This window comes from Bos taurus, chromosome X (genome assembly GCF_002263795.3).
Source record: "Bos taurus isolate L1 Dominette 01449 registration number 42190680 breed Hereford chromosome X, ARS-UCD2.0, whole genome shotgun sequence".
Classification (NCBI taxonomy): domain Eukaryota; kingdom Metazoa; phylum Chordata; class Mammalia; order Artiodactyla; family Bovidae; genus Bos; species Bos taurus.
The window spans coordinates 3,974,644-3,986,690 of record NC_037357.1 but is presented as its reverse complement, the minus strand read 5'-3'; the positions used below and the strand labels follow the sequence as shown (position 1 = coordinate 3,986,690).

Sequence of the window (12,047 nt, the reverse complement as noted above, 5' to 3'; positions counted from 1 at the left end):
GCACTGAGCAAGCTCTCTGTCTCCAATGGAGAAAGCATTCCTAAAACAAAAATAAATATACTTGCAGTAAGGTAGGACAGAGAGTGTGAGAAAGCAGGTGTACCACTTGAGTGTACAAGACGTACAAGAATGTCCACAACAGTGTTGTTCATGATAGCAAATAGGTAGAAACAACCCAGAGCCATTAAAAATAGATTGGGTGAGTTGCAGAATGTTCAAATAATGCAATATTATACAACAGTGAAGATGGATGGACTGTACATCTACAGCAATGCATCTCACAAACAGCACATTGAGCTAAGTAAATCATAGACAGATATAAGCTGTATGATTCCATTTATATGGAATCCAAAAGTAAGACAAAACTGAACTTTAGGAATTCATGCGTAAATGGTATAACTATAAAGAGAAACGAAGGAAGGATAAACCCCCAAGTCAGGATGGTGGTTAAGTCTTGTGGCAGGGAAGGAGAGGCATGAATGTGATCAGGAAGGGACACAAAGGGGGATTTCCCTGGTGGTCCAGGGGTTAAGACCCCGCCTTCCAAAGCAGGGGATGCAGGTCCAATCTAAGATCAAACCAAGATCCTGCAGTGTGGCCAAAGTTTACCAAAAAAAAAGGAAAGGATGTCTAGGGAGTTGGTAATGTTTCACCTGGGCCATAGATACAGTGGTGTCCTTTTTATTTTTGATCCTTTAAACTGTACATTTCAAGCACTCTTTTGTTTGTATGATTACTTTGCAATTTAAAAACAAACTATTGCCTATAGGCTTGAGACAGTTCCTTTTGCAGTCTGCAGTAAGGTACCCTTGGTACTAGTCAGGGTTGCTATACGTGAGAGGGTGGTTGGTTTACCATAAACTCATCCCGTGTCCAGACACCGGCCCCCACGACCTTCTCCCAGACCTGTGAAACAGAATCTGGGGTAACTGTGCCTGTTCATCTCAGATGCCACTGTCCCAATGTGGTCAGGCCAGACACCCCCATTCCAGCAAGGTGGAACCGCGCCCAGAGACACTCTGTCCTGGTCACCATTGCTGCCATCAGGCCATTATTCACCTTTTGAAAACACCTGTTTTGAAGCATCTACCATCCAAATGGGCCACACTCGTGGCTCACATCCCTCCTTGTCACAACCATCTAGCCATGTCCTAGTTCTACACTCTTATTCTGTGGATTTTGATACCTGGTCATAGGTTTTGCCTCTCCTTTAGATGACCTGGATTGGAATCCTAACCCTGCGACTTCTAGCTGTAACATTGCCTAACCTCAGTGAGACCCTGCAAGGATGAGTCCCTTATCTGCCTGCTGAATTCCTAGTCTTCCTTCACGAGTCATCCTAGGGGTCTGTCCCCTCTTTAGTAAAGTCTTCATGCTCCCTGAAGTTCTCAGGACTCCCTTTTCTGGGATCCTGTGATTTGCATTGTGTTACATTTGTGTGTTTGCATCTGTTCTTCCATTAAACTGGAAGCTCCTATGGGCAAGACCCCATGTGTTTGAATTCCCAGTGCCTCATACTATCCTGGGAACAAAGATTCTGCAAGTATTTATCAGACAGATGGCTGAATGTCCATTTGCCATTGTCCTAAAAGTCGTGTGAAGCAAACATTCCTGTGAGTGTCTGATGGGTAAATTTGAGTTGAATCTAAATGTCTACCAGATGTCTTCTTAGATACTTTTATGGTATTGCTGTTTTCCATTACTGTCATTCTTATAATTTTTCATCTGCCTTTTTAGTACAAAAGCCAACTAGAAGGCAACATCTCGAGCTCTATATACACAGGTTAAAAGGTGATGTCACCGTTAGACATTTCACCTCTCGTTTTGTCCATTTCTGCTTCTTCTGACCTTCCTTTCAATGGGCTTTCAATACCTCAACCCCTGCCATGCAGTTGAAAATGAAGCCCACTGTGACTTTGTGAAGCTGCGGGAGATGCTGATCCGAGTCAACATGGAGGATCTCCGAGAGCAGACCCACAGCCGGCACTATGAGCTGTACCGCCGCTGTAAGCTGGAGGAGATGGGCTTCAAGGACACCGACCCTGACAGCAAACCCTTCAGGTACCTCTCCCACCAGCCCTGCCCAGCTCAACTCAGCCCACCCGGGGGCAGTGGGGAGGCCTTGCCCCGGAGAATTCACAGGGGAGGCGAGACACAGGATCCCAGACCTAGCGCTGGAAGGCTAAGTCACTCACCAGCTCCATTTGCCTGTCCCTTCTCTGCCCTGGCACACCTGCCAGGGGATGCTGTGGCATGGTGGGCTTGGTAAGCCCTGCTGCCGTGCTTATAAGAATGGGGGTGGGGAGGAGGCCAGGGGATGGGCAAGGCCAATGATCTCGCTGCCACAGGCATTCGCATAGTAGCTGTGAGCCCTGAGCCTGGGCCTTGTGCCTCAACATGGCAGTTTGTGCTTGCCTGCTGACCCACATTCTTCACTGGGCTCCTGCTGCTCTGTCAGGTTTCCAGTCTGTTCTTTAACCCCCTCCTCATGATCAAAACCAGGTGGGACCAGGCAGCAGTCACCACACACGTGTTGATGAACTTCCAGCTCTTTGTTACTGCCCTTTAGCGTTTGTGTTCAAGTGCAAGGTTTGTTTTGACCACCAGATGTGAATAATCGTTGACACCTCAAATCAGAATCTAAGATGCTTTCAGAAAAGAGGAAAGTTTTTGAAAGCATTGCTTCAAATGCTTTCAAATAACTATGCTGTTGGGAGCTATGTGAATAAGTGTCTGATCTGTATGCATAATATGTGATGTAAGCCTCACGTTGTAAATTACCATGTCACATGTAGTGCCCTGTACTGGAACATTTCAGGAAATGTCAAGCCTTGATAAACAAGTAAAGGGCTTGCTTGTGGGATAAGAAGGCCTGCAAATGGCCTCTCAGATCCCACAAAACCTGTTCACAGCGGAAAGCCAGCCTGGAGGCATAGAATAGCCATTCCTTTGGGGATGTCTGGTTCCGGAGGGGTAAGTTCACTGCCCTTCATGGACAGGGATCGCTGGAGCCCCTGGAGTTGAAGGAAAACGTGTTGGTCTCTCTGATGGGTGTTCCATTAGCTTTCTCCCTTCTACCCTTCAGACTGCTTTAATATGCATCTGTGGAGGAAGAGGTGTCCTCTAGCCCCCTCCTCTCCTCCTCAGCTCCATCCTGACTACCTCTGTTTCTCACATCTTTGCCTTCTGCCTGCTTTCTCTGCTGGCTCCTTTCCATCTTGTGGGCAGACATTCTTATCCTAAAAACCTCTCCCTCACTCTGCTCCTTGTCACCAGCCTCTGCCCTGTCAAGGAGTTTGGCTGCAATGGGAAGGAGAGAGAATGGTTCTGTATTTACTGGCTTCTGTTCCACCACGCCACTGAGTACAGAGGCCTCTAGGTCAGCAGTCACATATTCCAGTGTGATCTCTGAGCCCCATCTTCTTTTTTTTTTTTTAAGAATTTTTTGAATGTGGACCATTTTTAAAGTCTTTATTGAATTTGTTACAATATTATTTCTATTTTATGTTTTGGTTTTTGGCTGTGAGGCATGTGGGATTTTACCTCCCTGATCAGGGATCAGACCCACACCCCCTGCATTGGAAAGCAAAGTCTTAACCACTGGACCACCAGGGAAGTCCCCCATCTTTTTGTTAAAAATCTCAACACAGCGCTTGATATTCCTTCCCACTGCCTCCTTCCTGAAATTCTCTCTGTGGTTGGCTTTTCTAGCATTGGTCTGTCTGGTTAGAGTCCTCTCTCACACTGTTTTACTTTTTCTCAGCCTCTTTGGCAGATTTGTTTCATTCAACTTCTTCCTTTTTGTGTTCTTTCTGAAGGCTTCTGCTACTCTCACTCTCTTTTCTCTTTGTGGCTGGTTCTTTCTGCTCTCACAGTCCTAAAGAAATAGATCACTCCCAAGTTAAAATGTTACTTTTGAGCTCAAACCCAGTGATCCCACTGCTTACTGGATATTTTCACTTGGCCGTCCGTAGAGGATGTACCTGAAACTCAAGCTGTCTCAAATTTAATTCATCTCTTCCCTCTTAAACATACTCATTCTCCATTCACCTGAATCATCTTTGACTCCTCCCGAGTCCTTGGAGTTCTGCTTCCCTCACTGGTCTCCCTTTCCCTTCCAGCCTTCACATTAAGAGCCCTTCTTTCCTTCTTTCACTGCATCGGGTCTTCATTGTAGCATGCAGGATCTTCACTGTGTCTCAAGGCCTCCTCTCTGGTTGTGATGCACAGGCTCTAGAAAACGCAGCCTTAGTAGTTGCTGCCTATGAACTTAGTTGTCCCAAGGCATGTGGGATCTTAGTTCCCCAACCAGGGATTGAACCCATGTCCCTGCATTGGAAGGCAGATTCTTAACCACTGGACCACCAGGGAGGTCCCAAGATCCCATCATTTCTTACTTTGATTGTTGGAAAGTCTGTCCTTCATGCAATGCCCAGAGTGGCCTTTCCCATTTTCAAATTGGATCAAGTCAGCCCTGCTTAAAACGCCCAAGTCTTAACATGGCAGCCAACGCCTGCTCTCTCCTGCCACTCTCAGGAACCTTATCTTCCACTACTCCAGCCACATGGGGCCATGCCTGACACCCCAGGTATATGCCATTCCTTCTCCACATGTTCCTTTCCACAGGGTACCCTCTTCAGAGCACCCACCCTCTTCTTCTTTACCAGGCTAACTCCTATTTCTATAAAACTAAATCCAGCCGGGGAGTGGGTGTGGGCAGGGAGACATAACCTAGGCATCTCCCACTGACTGTGAGTTCCTTGATGGCAGGCACAGTGGCTATTGGCTCCAGGTATTGAGTGACTAGCATAGTATCACTTAATTCTGTGTCCAGCATGTGGTAGAATTTCATCAAGTGTTTGTTGAACTCATTCATTAATGTAGTCAGTTTCAGAGCCAGGACCTGGCGGCATAGTGCAGATGGAAGGACCTAGATTATGAGAGGAAACCCAGCGTCCGGTCCCAGCTCTGCCTCTAACTTGCTGTGTGATCTTGAGCGAGTCACCTCACTTCTCTGGGCCTTATCTGTAGAATCAGGGTATAGAAGCAGGTGTTCCAAGTCACTCCAAGTTCAAAGCCAGGTGCCCACAGCTCTGTGCTTCTGCTTTTGCACGTCTCCAAGAACTGAGGAAAGGAGGGTGGGGGAACGCAGGGAGGATCATTGGGGCTGTTTTTCATTGAACAAGAGCCGTTCCAAAGGCAGGGGAATTAACCTGACCGTGTTCGCAGTTTACAGGAGACATACGAGGCCAAAAGGAACGAGTTCCTAGGGGAGCTCCAGAAAAAAGAAGAGGAGATGAGACAGATGTTTGTGCAGAGAGTCAAAGAGAAAGAAGCTGAACTTAAAGAGGCAGAGAAAGAGGTAAAATGTGGGTTGGCATGCTAGGTGGGAAGGAAAAGGAGGCTGAACTTAGGCAAGACAAGGATTTCTGCCCCAAGAGAGCAGCTGGGGGAACCTTGGGGCCTCAGGCAGGAATGGGACACAGCATCTGTCGCCCTGCCTTGGTCGGCACAGAGAGGCTGTGAGATCTGTGTCTTTTCCATCCCTCAGTCCCCAAGGCCAGGATATTTTCTCACTCTTTGTTATTTAATTCTCTAGACCCCCACTGTCCCATATAGTAGCTATTTAAATGAACTGAAATTAAATAAAGTTTAAAACTCTATTTATCATTTGCATTCACCATATTTTAAATGTTCAGTCTTCATGCAACTCGGGGCTATGAGATATTGAACATTTCCATCACCGCAGAAAGTTCTATTGGGCAGTGCCACTCAACACTCGGGACCTGACATTGCCCCTCAAGGTCAGGGGAGGCTGATTTTTGTGCCCCCCTTTCTGGGAGTTCATAGCTCAGACGGGACAGTCGATCACTTTCTTGGCGGTCCTGCCCCATCCTGCCTGCTCTGATGGCCATGGGGAAAGATGGTCCCAGGGAGTCCTGGGTACCGTGTTGAATCTTAAGCCAGTGACAGCTGGTGTGTTTCCCCACCCACTTGAGTATTCCGTTCCACTTTATGCTACTGCTAAAGAACATCTGTGCAGCTCTAGTGAGTTTTTAACTAAGGCTTGATGGTCTATCTGGACTTTACTTAAGCCATGACTAATAGACTGCAGTTAGCCCTCGCACCATTGCCTTGCCTCCAAGGTCCCACTACTGATTCCCCTACTGCTGCCAGATTAATTGGCCTCAGCCACAGTTTTGGTCATGTCAGCAACTGCTTCAGCTCTCTAGGCCTTGAAACCCATAAAGAAAGGAGCACTTAATTACTTCCCAAGTCTCTTCCTCTTTTAATCTGCCAAGACTCTCCAGTGTTATTGCCAAAGCCCATGGCAAGAGTATTGACTTCATTTCAGTTTCACTTTTCAAAAGAAAAATATCACCCCATACTTTTAGGAAGAGAGGGAAGGTGATCCTTTGAATGAATGAAAGGCCAGTAAGCAAAAGCCAGGTGGACACCACTGATCAGCAGAGCTTCTACCAGCAGCCTACCCTGAGTGACTAGCAGAAGCTGGCTGACCCAACAAGTCTGTCATCCACCACCCCTTACTTGGTGACAGGCCCAGATACCTATAGGACACCCAGCCTCCTCCACGGTGTGCTGTGAGGGCTGTAGAACCCTCCATTCCTTCCTGAATCCTCAAAAGATACTGAAATGATGCTTGAGCTGCTCTTACTACTCAGTATAGTTATCACATTCCAGTTTGTTAGTCACCTTCACCCCCAGTGTGTGTGTGCTCAGCCACTCAGTTGTGTCCAACTCTTTTGTGACCCCATGGACTGTAGCCCACCAGGCTCCTCTGTCCATGGGATTCTCCAGGCAAGCATATTGGAGTGATTATCATTTCCTACTCCAGGGGATCTTCCTGACCCAGGGATCCAACCTGCACTCCACTCCATTATTCTTGCCTAAAAAAATCCCAAGGACAGAAGACGGGCCACAGTGCATGGGGGTGTAAAGAGTCAGACACGACTGAGCACGCATGCACACACACCCTTAATTCCCCTGGTCCACTTATCACGGTAACATGCTAGAACATTGTTGCTCTTCTCCTTTGGGTTTCTGACTCTAATCAGGGCTAGTTGAGCCTCCCCTTGATCAAAGCTGAGGTTTCCACATTCATTTCATTTTCTAAAGTTCTTTTCTTTCCTTCCACATCCACGGACAAGTGTTTTCTTTGACCAGCTTCAGCACTGTCGAAGTTTTCTCTGCAATCTCCAGTGAGCCTCCCTGGTTGGAGAGGCTAAGAAAAGGCACAGGCCCCTTTCCTATTGAGAGATCTCATTATATGATCATCTAAAGAATGCGTTGACCTTGGGCAAATTCCTTAACTTCTCATACCTTCTGTTTCCTCATAAAATGCAGATAATAACAGAACCTGCCTCATAGGGTTGTTGTGATGATTAAATGAGTTAATACATATACAATGCTTAGAAAAGCCAGTATCTGGCCTACAATAAGCACTCAATACATGTTCTACATTATAACTGATGTTATTATTTTTCATATGTAGTAACTATGGGCACTCCTTTAAATAAAATGCTTGATTAGACAGAATGCATGGTTCCCTGACCATATTCAGGAGCAGAAATGTGGAGATAAAATGGCAGAAGAGAACCATTCAGAACATGATGCCCTTTGGTGACATTATAGCTGTCCCTGGCAGAAATGTCTCCTTGGATCCCAGGGTCCTTCATGGTCACGAGCCCACCCATCCCCACCCCACCCCCACTCCATCCCCCCACCTCCCCCCGCCCGACCCGCACTCTGCTCAGCTGAGCTCTGCTCTCCCCAAACCCCCTGTGCTTCCCTGCCAGCTGCATGAGAAGTTTGACCGTCTGAAGAAACTACACCAGGACGAGAAGAAGAAGCTGGAGGATAAGAAGAAATCCCTGGATGACGAAGTGAACGCTTTCAAACAGAGGAAGACGGCGGCTGAGCTGCTTCAGTCCCAGGGCTCCCAGGCTGGAGGCTCACAGACTCTGAAAAGAGACAAAGAGAAGAAAAAGTAAGTGGCAGGCTGCTCTGGGGTGAGGGCCTCTTTCTGCTCCTGTTCATCCCCTCAGGCCGGTGATAGAGGCCAGCTGTGGGCTGATAGGCTCCTTTGGGCCCCTGGACCTGGTCTCGATGTCCCCACAGGCCCCACAGATTCCCTACATCTGGGGAGCTGAGAGGAGGCGAGGGCTGTATGTGGCCTCAGAGGACCAGCCCCTCTGCTCCGCCCACTTGGTAAAGTCCTGCCAACTCAAGGCAGGAGGAGAGGGAGGGAAAAGGGAGGAAAAGCAAAAGGCAAGTGAGAAAGTAGAAAGAAGAAAGGCGGAAACGATGAGAACCTGCAAAGTTACAAGAAAGAGATGAACAAAAAGAAGGGCAGAGAGAGGATAGCAGAAGCCTCTGGGCCTCCTCTCCCTCCGGGAGGTGGGAGCTGGAAGGACTCCCAGGCCAGCTTGCTCATCCTATGCCTGAGGTGGTTCAGCCCTGGAGCCCCCCTCACCCCCCTCAGTTCTAAGGGCTGTGCCTAACAGAGTTTAAGCACTGCCACTGAAGGCTGCAGCCCGGTCCTGATTTCTCACCCTTTCCTGTCCCTCCCTCTTGGGTGCTTAGTTGTCCCCAGCCTGGGGTGCTGGGAACTTGGCTGGGAACTTGAATCCTCAGATGCTAATATCCTCTGCAGGCCCACCCTCCACTGGGGAACGACTGCACCGTCCGTCTGTCTCCCCTGGGGTTTGGCGACACAGGACGTATGGGCTCCTGGTTACCATTGGGTCAAGAATGCTGACCCAAGCCCTGGCCTCGCTTGCTGGGGTTACCTATTCCTCATCCCAGAACCAGAGAAGAGAAAAACATTTCCGACGGGACTTGTACAACAGCAGGAAAACATGTAGTGGTCCCTTGCACTCTAGCTGTTTGGGCAGTGTGACCGGAGGAGCCAAACTAAAGTGGTCTGAGGCTCTACAACATGGCCATCATCAGTGCCTTCTGTTCTTAGCCACTTTTTGCTGGACTCCATTGCTAGTTACTGGCCAGAAGGAGGAAACATCTTCCTTTCTTCTGTCCCCTGGCTCATCACTTACTAATAAAACAGTACCACATTTCACCAAGAATAAAATGCAACAGTAAAATATCTTAACTTTGAAGGCACTAAGTTTTGCCATCTGATCATTCTTTTTTCAAAAGTGTCATTTGGGCATTTTCACCAATTTGTTCAGAGATTTTTGTCACGGAGTCACAACACTGTATGTCAGAGTCACTGATGATCTCTTTTTTTTTTTTTTTTGGTATTACATGATAAAATTCAACTACCCTGAACAAAGCCTCTTTGGACACACTCTATATTAACTGACCTGTAATGGTGTGTTAGTTGTAGCAGCAGGAATGGATTCCTATTTTTAAGATCAGAAAAGTCTAAATTAGTCTTCCAGCTCTAACCTGCTGCCTTCACAGTCCCAAGGTGTTTGTTAACAGGATCCCTGGGGCAGTTTCATAGCCTGCTGGCTGGAATTAGGAGATTCATTTGTTGGGACCCCACTGACACTCAACTATATAAATAGTCCCCATTGAGCTGTTCGGTGGAAGTTCTTCCCAGACCAGGCTTTCTCCTAGTTGCCTCCAATTGACTGACCACCACCCCAACCCCTAGCCGAAGACTCCACATAAGGAGACATGTCTCTCCAGTCTTCTAGGAATATTTGGAGCTGGTGATGGCACCCATTTCCAGTTTTGAGATGAGGGAAAACCTCACTCACACCAGGCACATCGTATTAACAAGAGAGCCTGACAAAACAGCCTACTGTCTTCTATACTTTCAGATATATGTGTCTGCTGGTCTGGGCTTCTTACGTAATTCCCTGAACAGTTGCCTAACCTCTGGAAGACCTCTCTTTAGCCCAGTGTCACTCTGGTCCCATGGTGATGATGGGGGCGGGGGTGGGTGAAGGGCGAAAGTGGGGGTAGAAGCATTTCTTCTGGAGAGACGGTGGTTGGATCTAATAGAGTCACCTACTGAGAATTTTCTTTGGCTGCCCTTAAAGAAGTTAAGAAAGAGTACTGTTGTTTCAGGGGATCCCTACCAGCCCACCCTCCCACCTTCCCCTCCCCACTCCTCCTAATCTCCTTTGACCTCTAACTCTTCATTATTTGCATCAATTCATAATATTTGATTTCTCCCCAAGCTCACTCCATCTTCATCAGCTCTTACTGTTTTACAGTTAACTCTGCTGTTTGCTGCATGCTGCATGATACCCAGGGCCCTGGTAAGCTTTATTAACTCTAAATAGAACTGGCAGTGGCTTCTAGAACACACATACCTAATATCAAAGAAGCTGCCTCATTGTTCTAGCCGGGTTTCTCTTGTGACTTATAATATTAAGAAATAGTCTAGTTTGATTCCAAGTGTACATGTGCAATATTTGCCTTCCTGATTAAAAGTGGGGTGTTTTCCGACTTTTCTACCTAGCCTAGGTGGAACCTGTGATAGGTATTTGAGGTTTCCATTTTAGCCACTTTTTTTTCTTAAGGAGACTTCATCATTACTTTCAAAATGAACTAAACTGTAGTGATGAGGGGAACTGTTGGATTCACAAGCCCTGTCCTGCAATGTCACAGTCAGCTTTGAGCCCCAGGTTTGGGAAGGTTTCAAGTCAATGGAAACTTGTTTCTCTGTTTCCCTCTGGTGGCTGTTTCTTATCTGAGGGGTTCAAATTTTCTAATTTCATTTGGCTATGTAATCTCCCAAAACCATAATAAAAGGGGAAGAAAGGGAAGAGTTAGATATTAGAGAGAATTCCTTATACTCTTATCTACAAGTACCAACTTCATGAACACCTCTGATAAGGAGCTAAGCAGGTAAGATGCATTCCTGAGGGCGAGGTGTTATGTCAACAGGAGTAAATAAAGCAGCCCCTGGCATTGCATAGTTTATAGGTTGATGACAGCAGTGATTAAGCTTCCATCTATTTTACTAAACTTAGGTAGTGAGTGGAGAGGAACACAAATATTTTCAATCTAACATAATTAGGCGTATTGCCATTTAAAACTTTGCCATAGCAACTTTCAAACAGGAACAAAAGAAGAGAGGATAATACAATGGAGCCCCATGTACCCAACCCCCAGCCCCCAAACAACTGTCAACATAAGCCAGTCCTGTCTCATTTATTGCCCCCAAATTGGCTGGATTATTGTAAAGCAAAACGCATCTCATTTCATCTGTCACTACTTCAGCATGGATCTCCAAGAGCTAATGACTCTTGAAAAAAATAACCACAATGCCACCATTATCACACCTCCAAATTTAACAATTCATTCACATAAAATTTCTAGCCAGGGTTCAGAATACCCTGGTTGTCTCATAAATGCCTTTTACATTTGGTTTCTTTGGATCGGGGAATATACAATATTGAGAAGAGTTCTCCACACTCACCATGGAGTTTATGATTTAAATGGAGAACCTGCTGTTAGTCACCAAAATAATTGCTGCAGCTACTGCACCGGGGACTTTGGGCAGCTGGCAAAACATCCTACTTTGAAGCAAATCCCGAAGAGGAAGTCCATAGAGGCTTCTGAAACATAAGGCCTATGAAATTGGGCCAAAGGAAACAACCCTAAAAGAACAATGAAATGATTTCTTGTCTGGCTTAAAGGCAAGACTTGGAGCCCTGTGCATTGACTTGAATGAAACCTAGGAAGACACAGTTCTGGAGTGTATGTCCATGGCTGCAGTCCTAGTGCCCAGCAGAGTGGCTGATGCTCGGTTCACGTGTATGTCCTCGGTTCCCCTATTTTCAAGGAGGAAAATAGGAAAGATGCATCCTGCTCAGTTAGCTCTCAGTTCATGAAACCCAGATTAACGTGGTTTGACACAGTTTGGTTCGGCTTTCCCCGAGTAAATCATTGGTAGTGGCCATTACTAAAAGGAATTTTTTCAAAACTATAATTAAAGCCACACTTAACGAGCAAGAGTCAGTTGGCAAACAGTGGGAACAGCCAACCCCGACCCTAAGCAGGTTGGCTTTTTCTGGCATGCTTCTCCCCAGCAGACCACAAGAGCA

General features: G+C 46.7%; 1 protein-coding gene across 10 annotated transcripts in view; it reads left to right on the top strand.

The window, feature by feature from the left end:
- Positions 1-12,047, top strand: part of SEPTIN6 (septin 6) — a 159,638-nt gene that overhangs the window by 141,917 nt on the left and 5,674 nt on the right. For 8 of the 10 annotated variants that reach the window (XM_059883516.1, XM_059883515.1, XM_024988198.2 and 5 more), the window contains exons 7-9: positions 1,893-2,061; positions 5,230-5,362; positions 7,818-8,008. In XM_059883516.1, the coding sequence (XP_059739499.1) occupies positions 1,893-2,061; positions 5,230-5,362; positions 7,818-8,008 (493 nt within the window). 10 annotated transcript variants of the gene reach the window in all.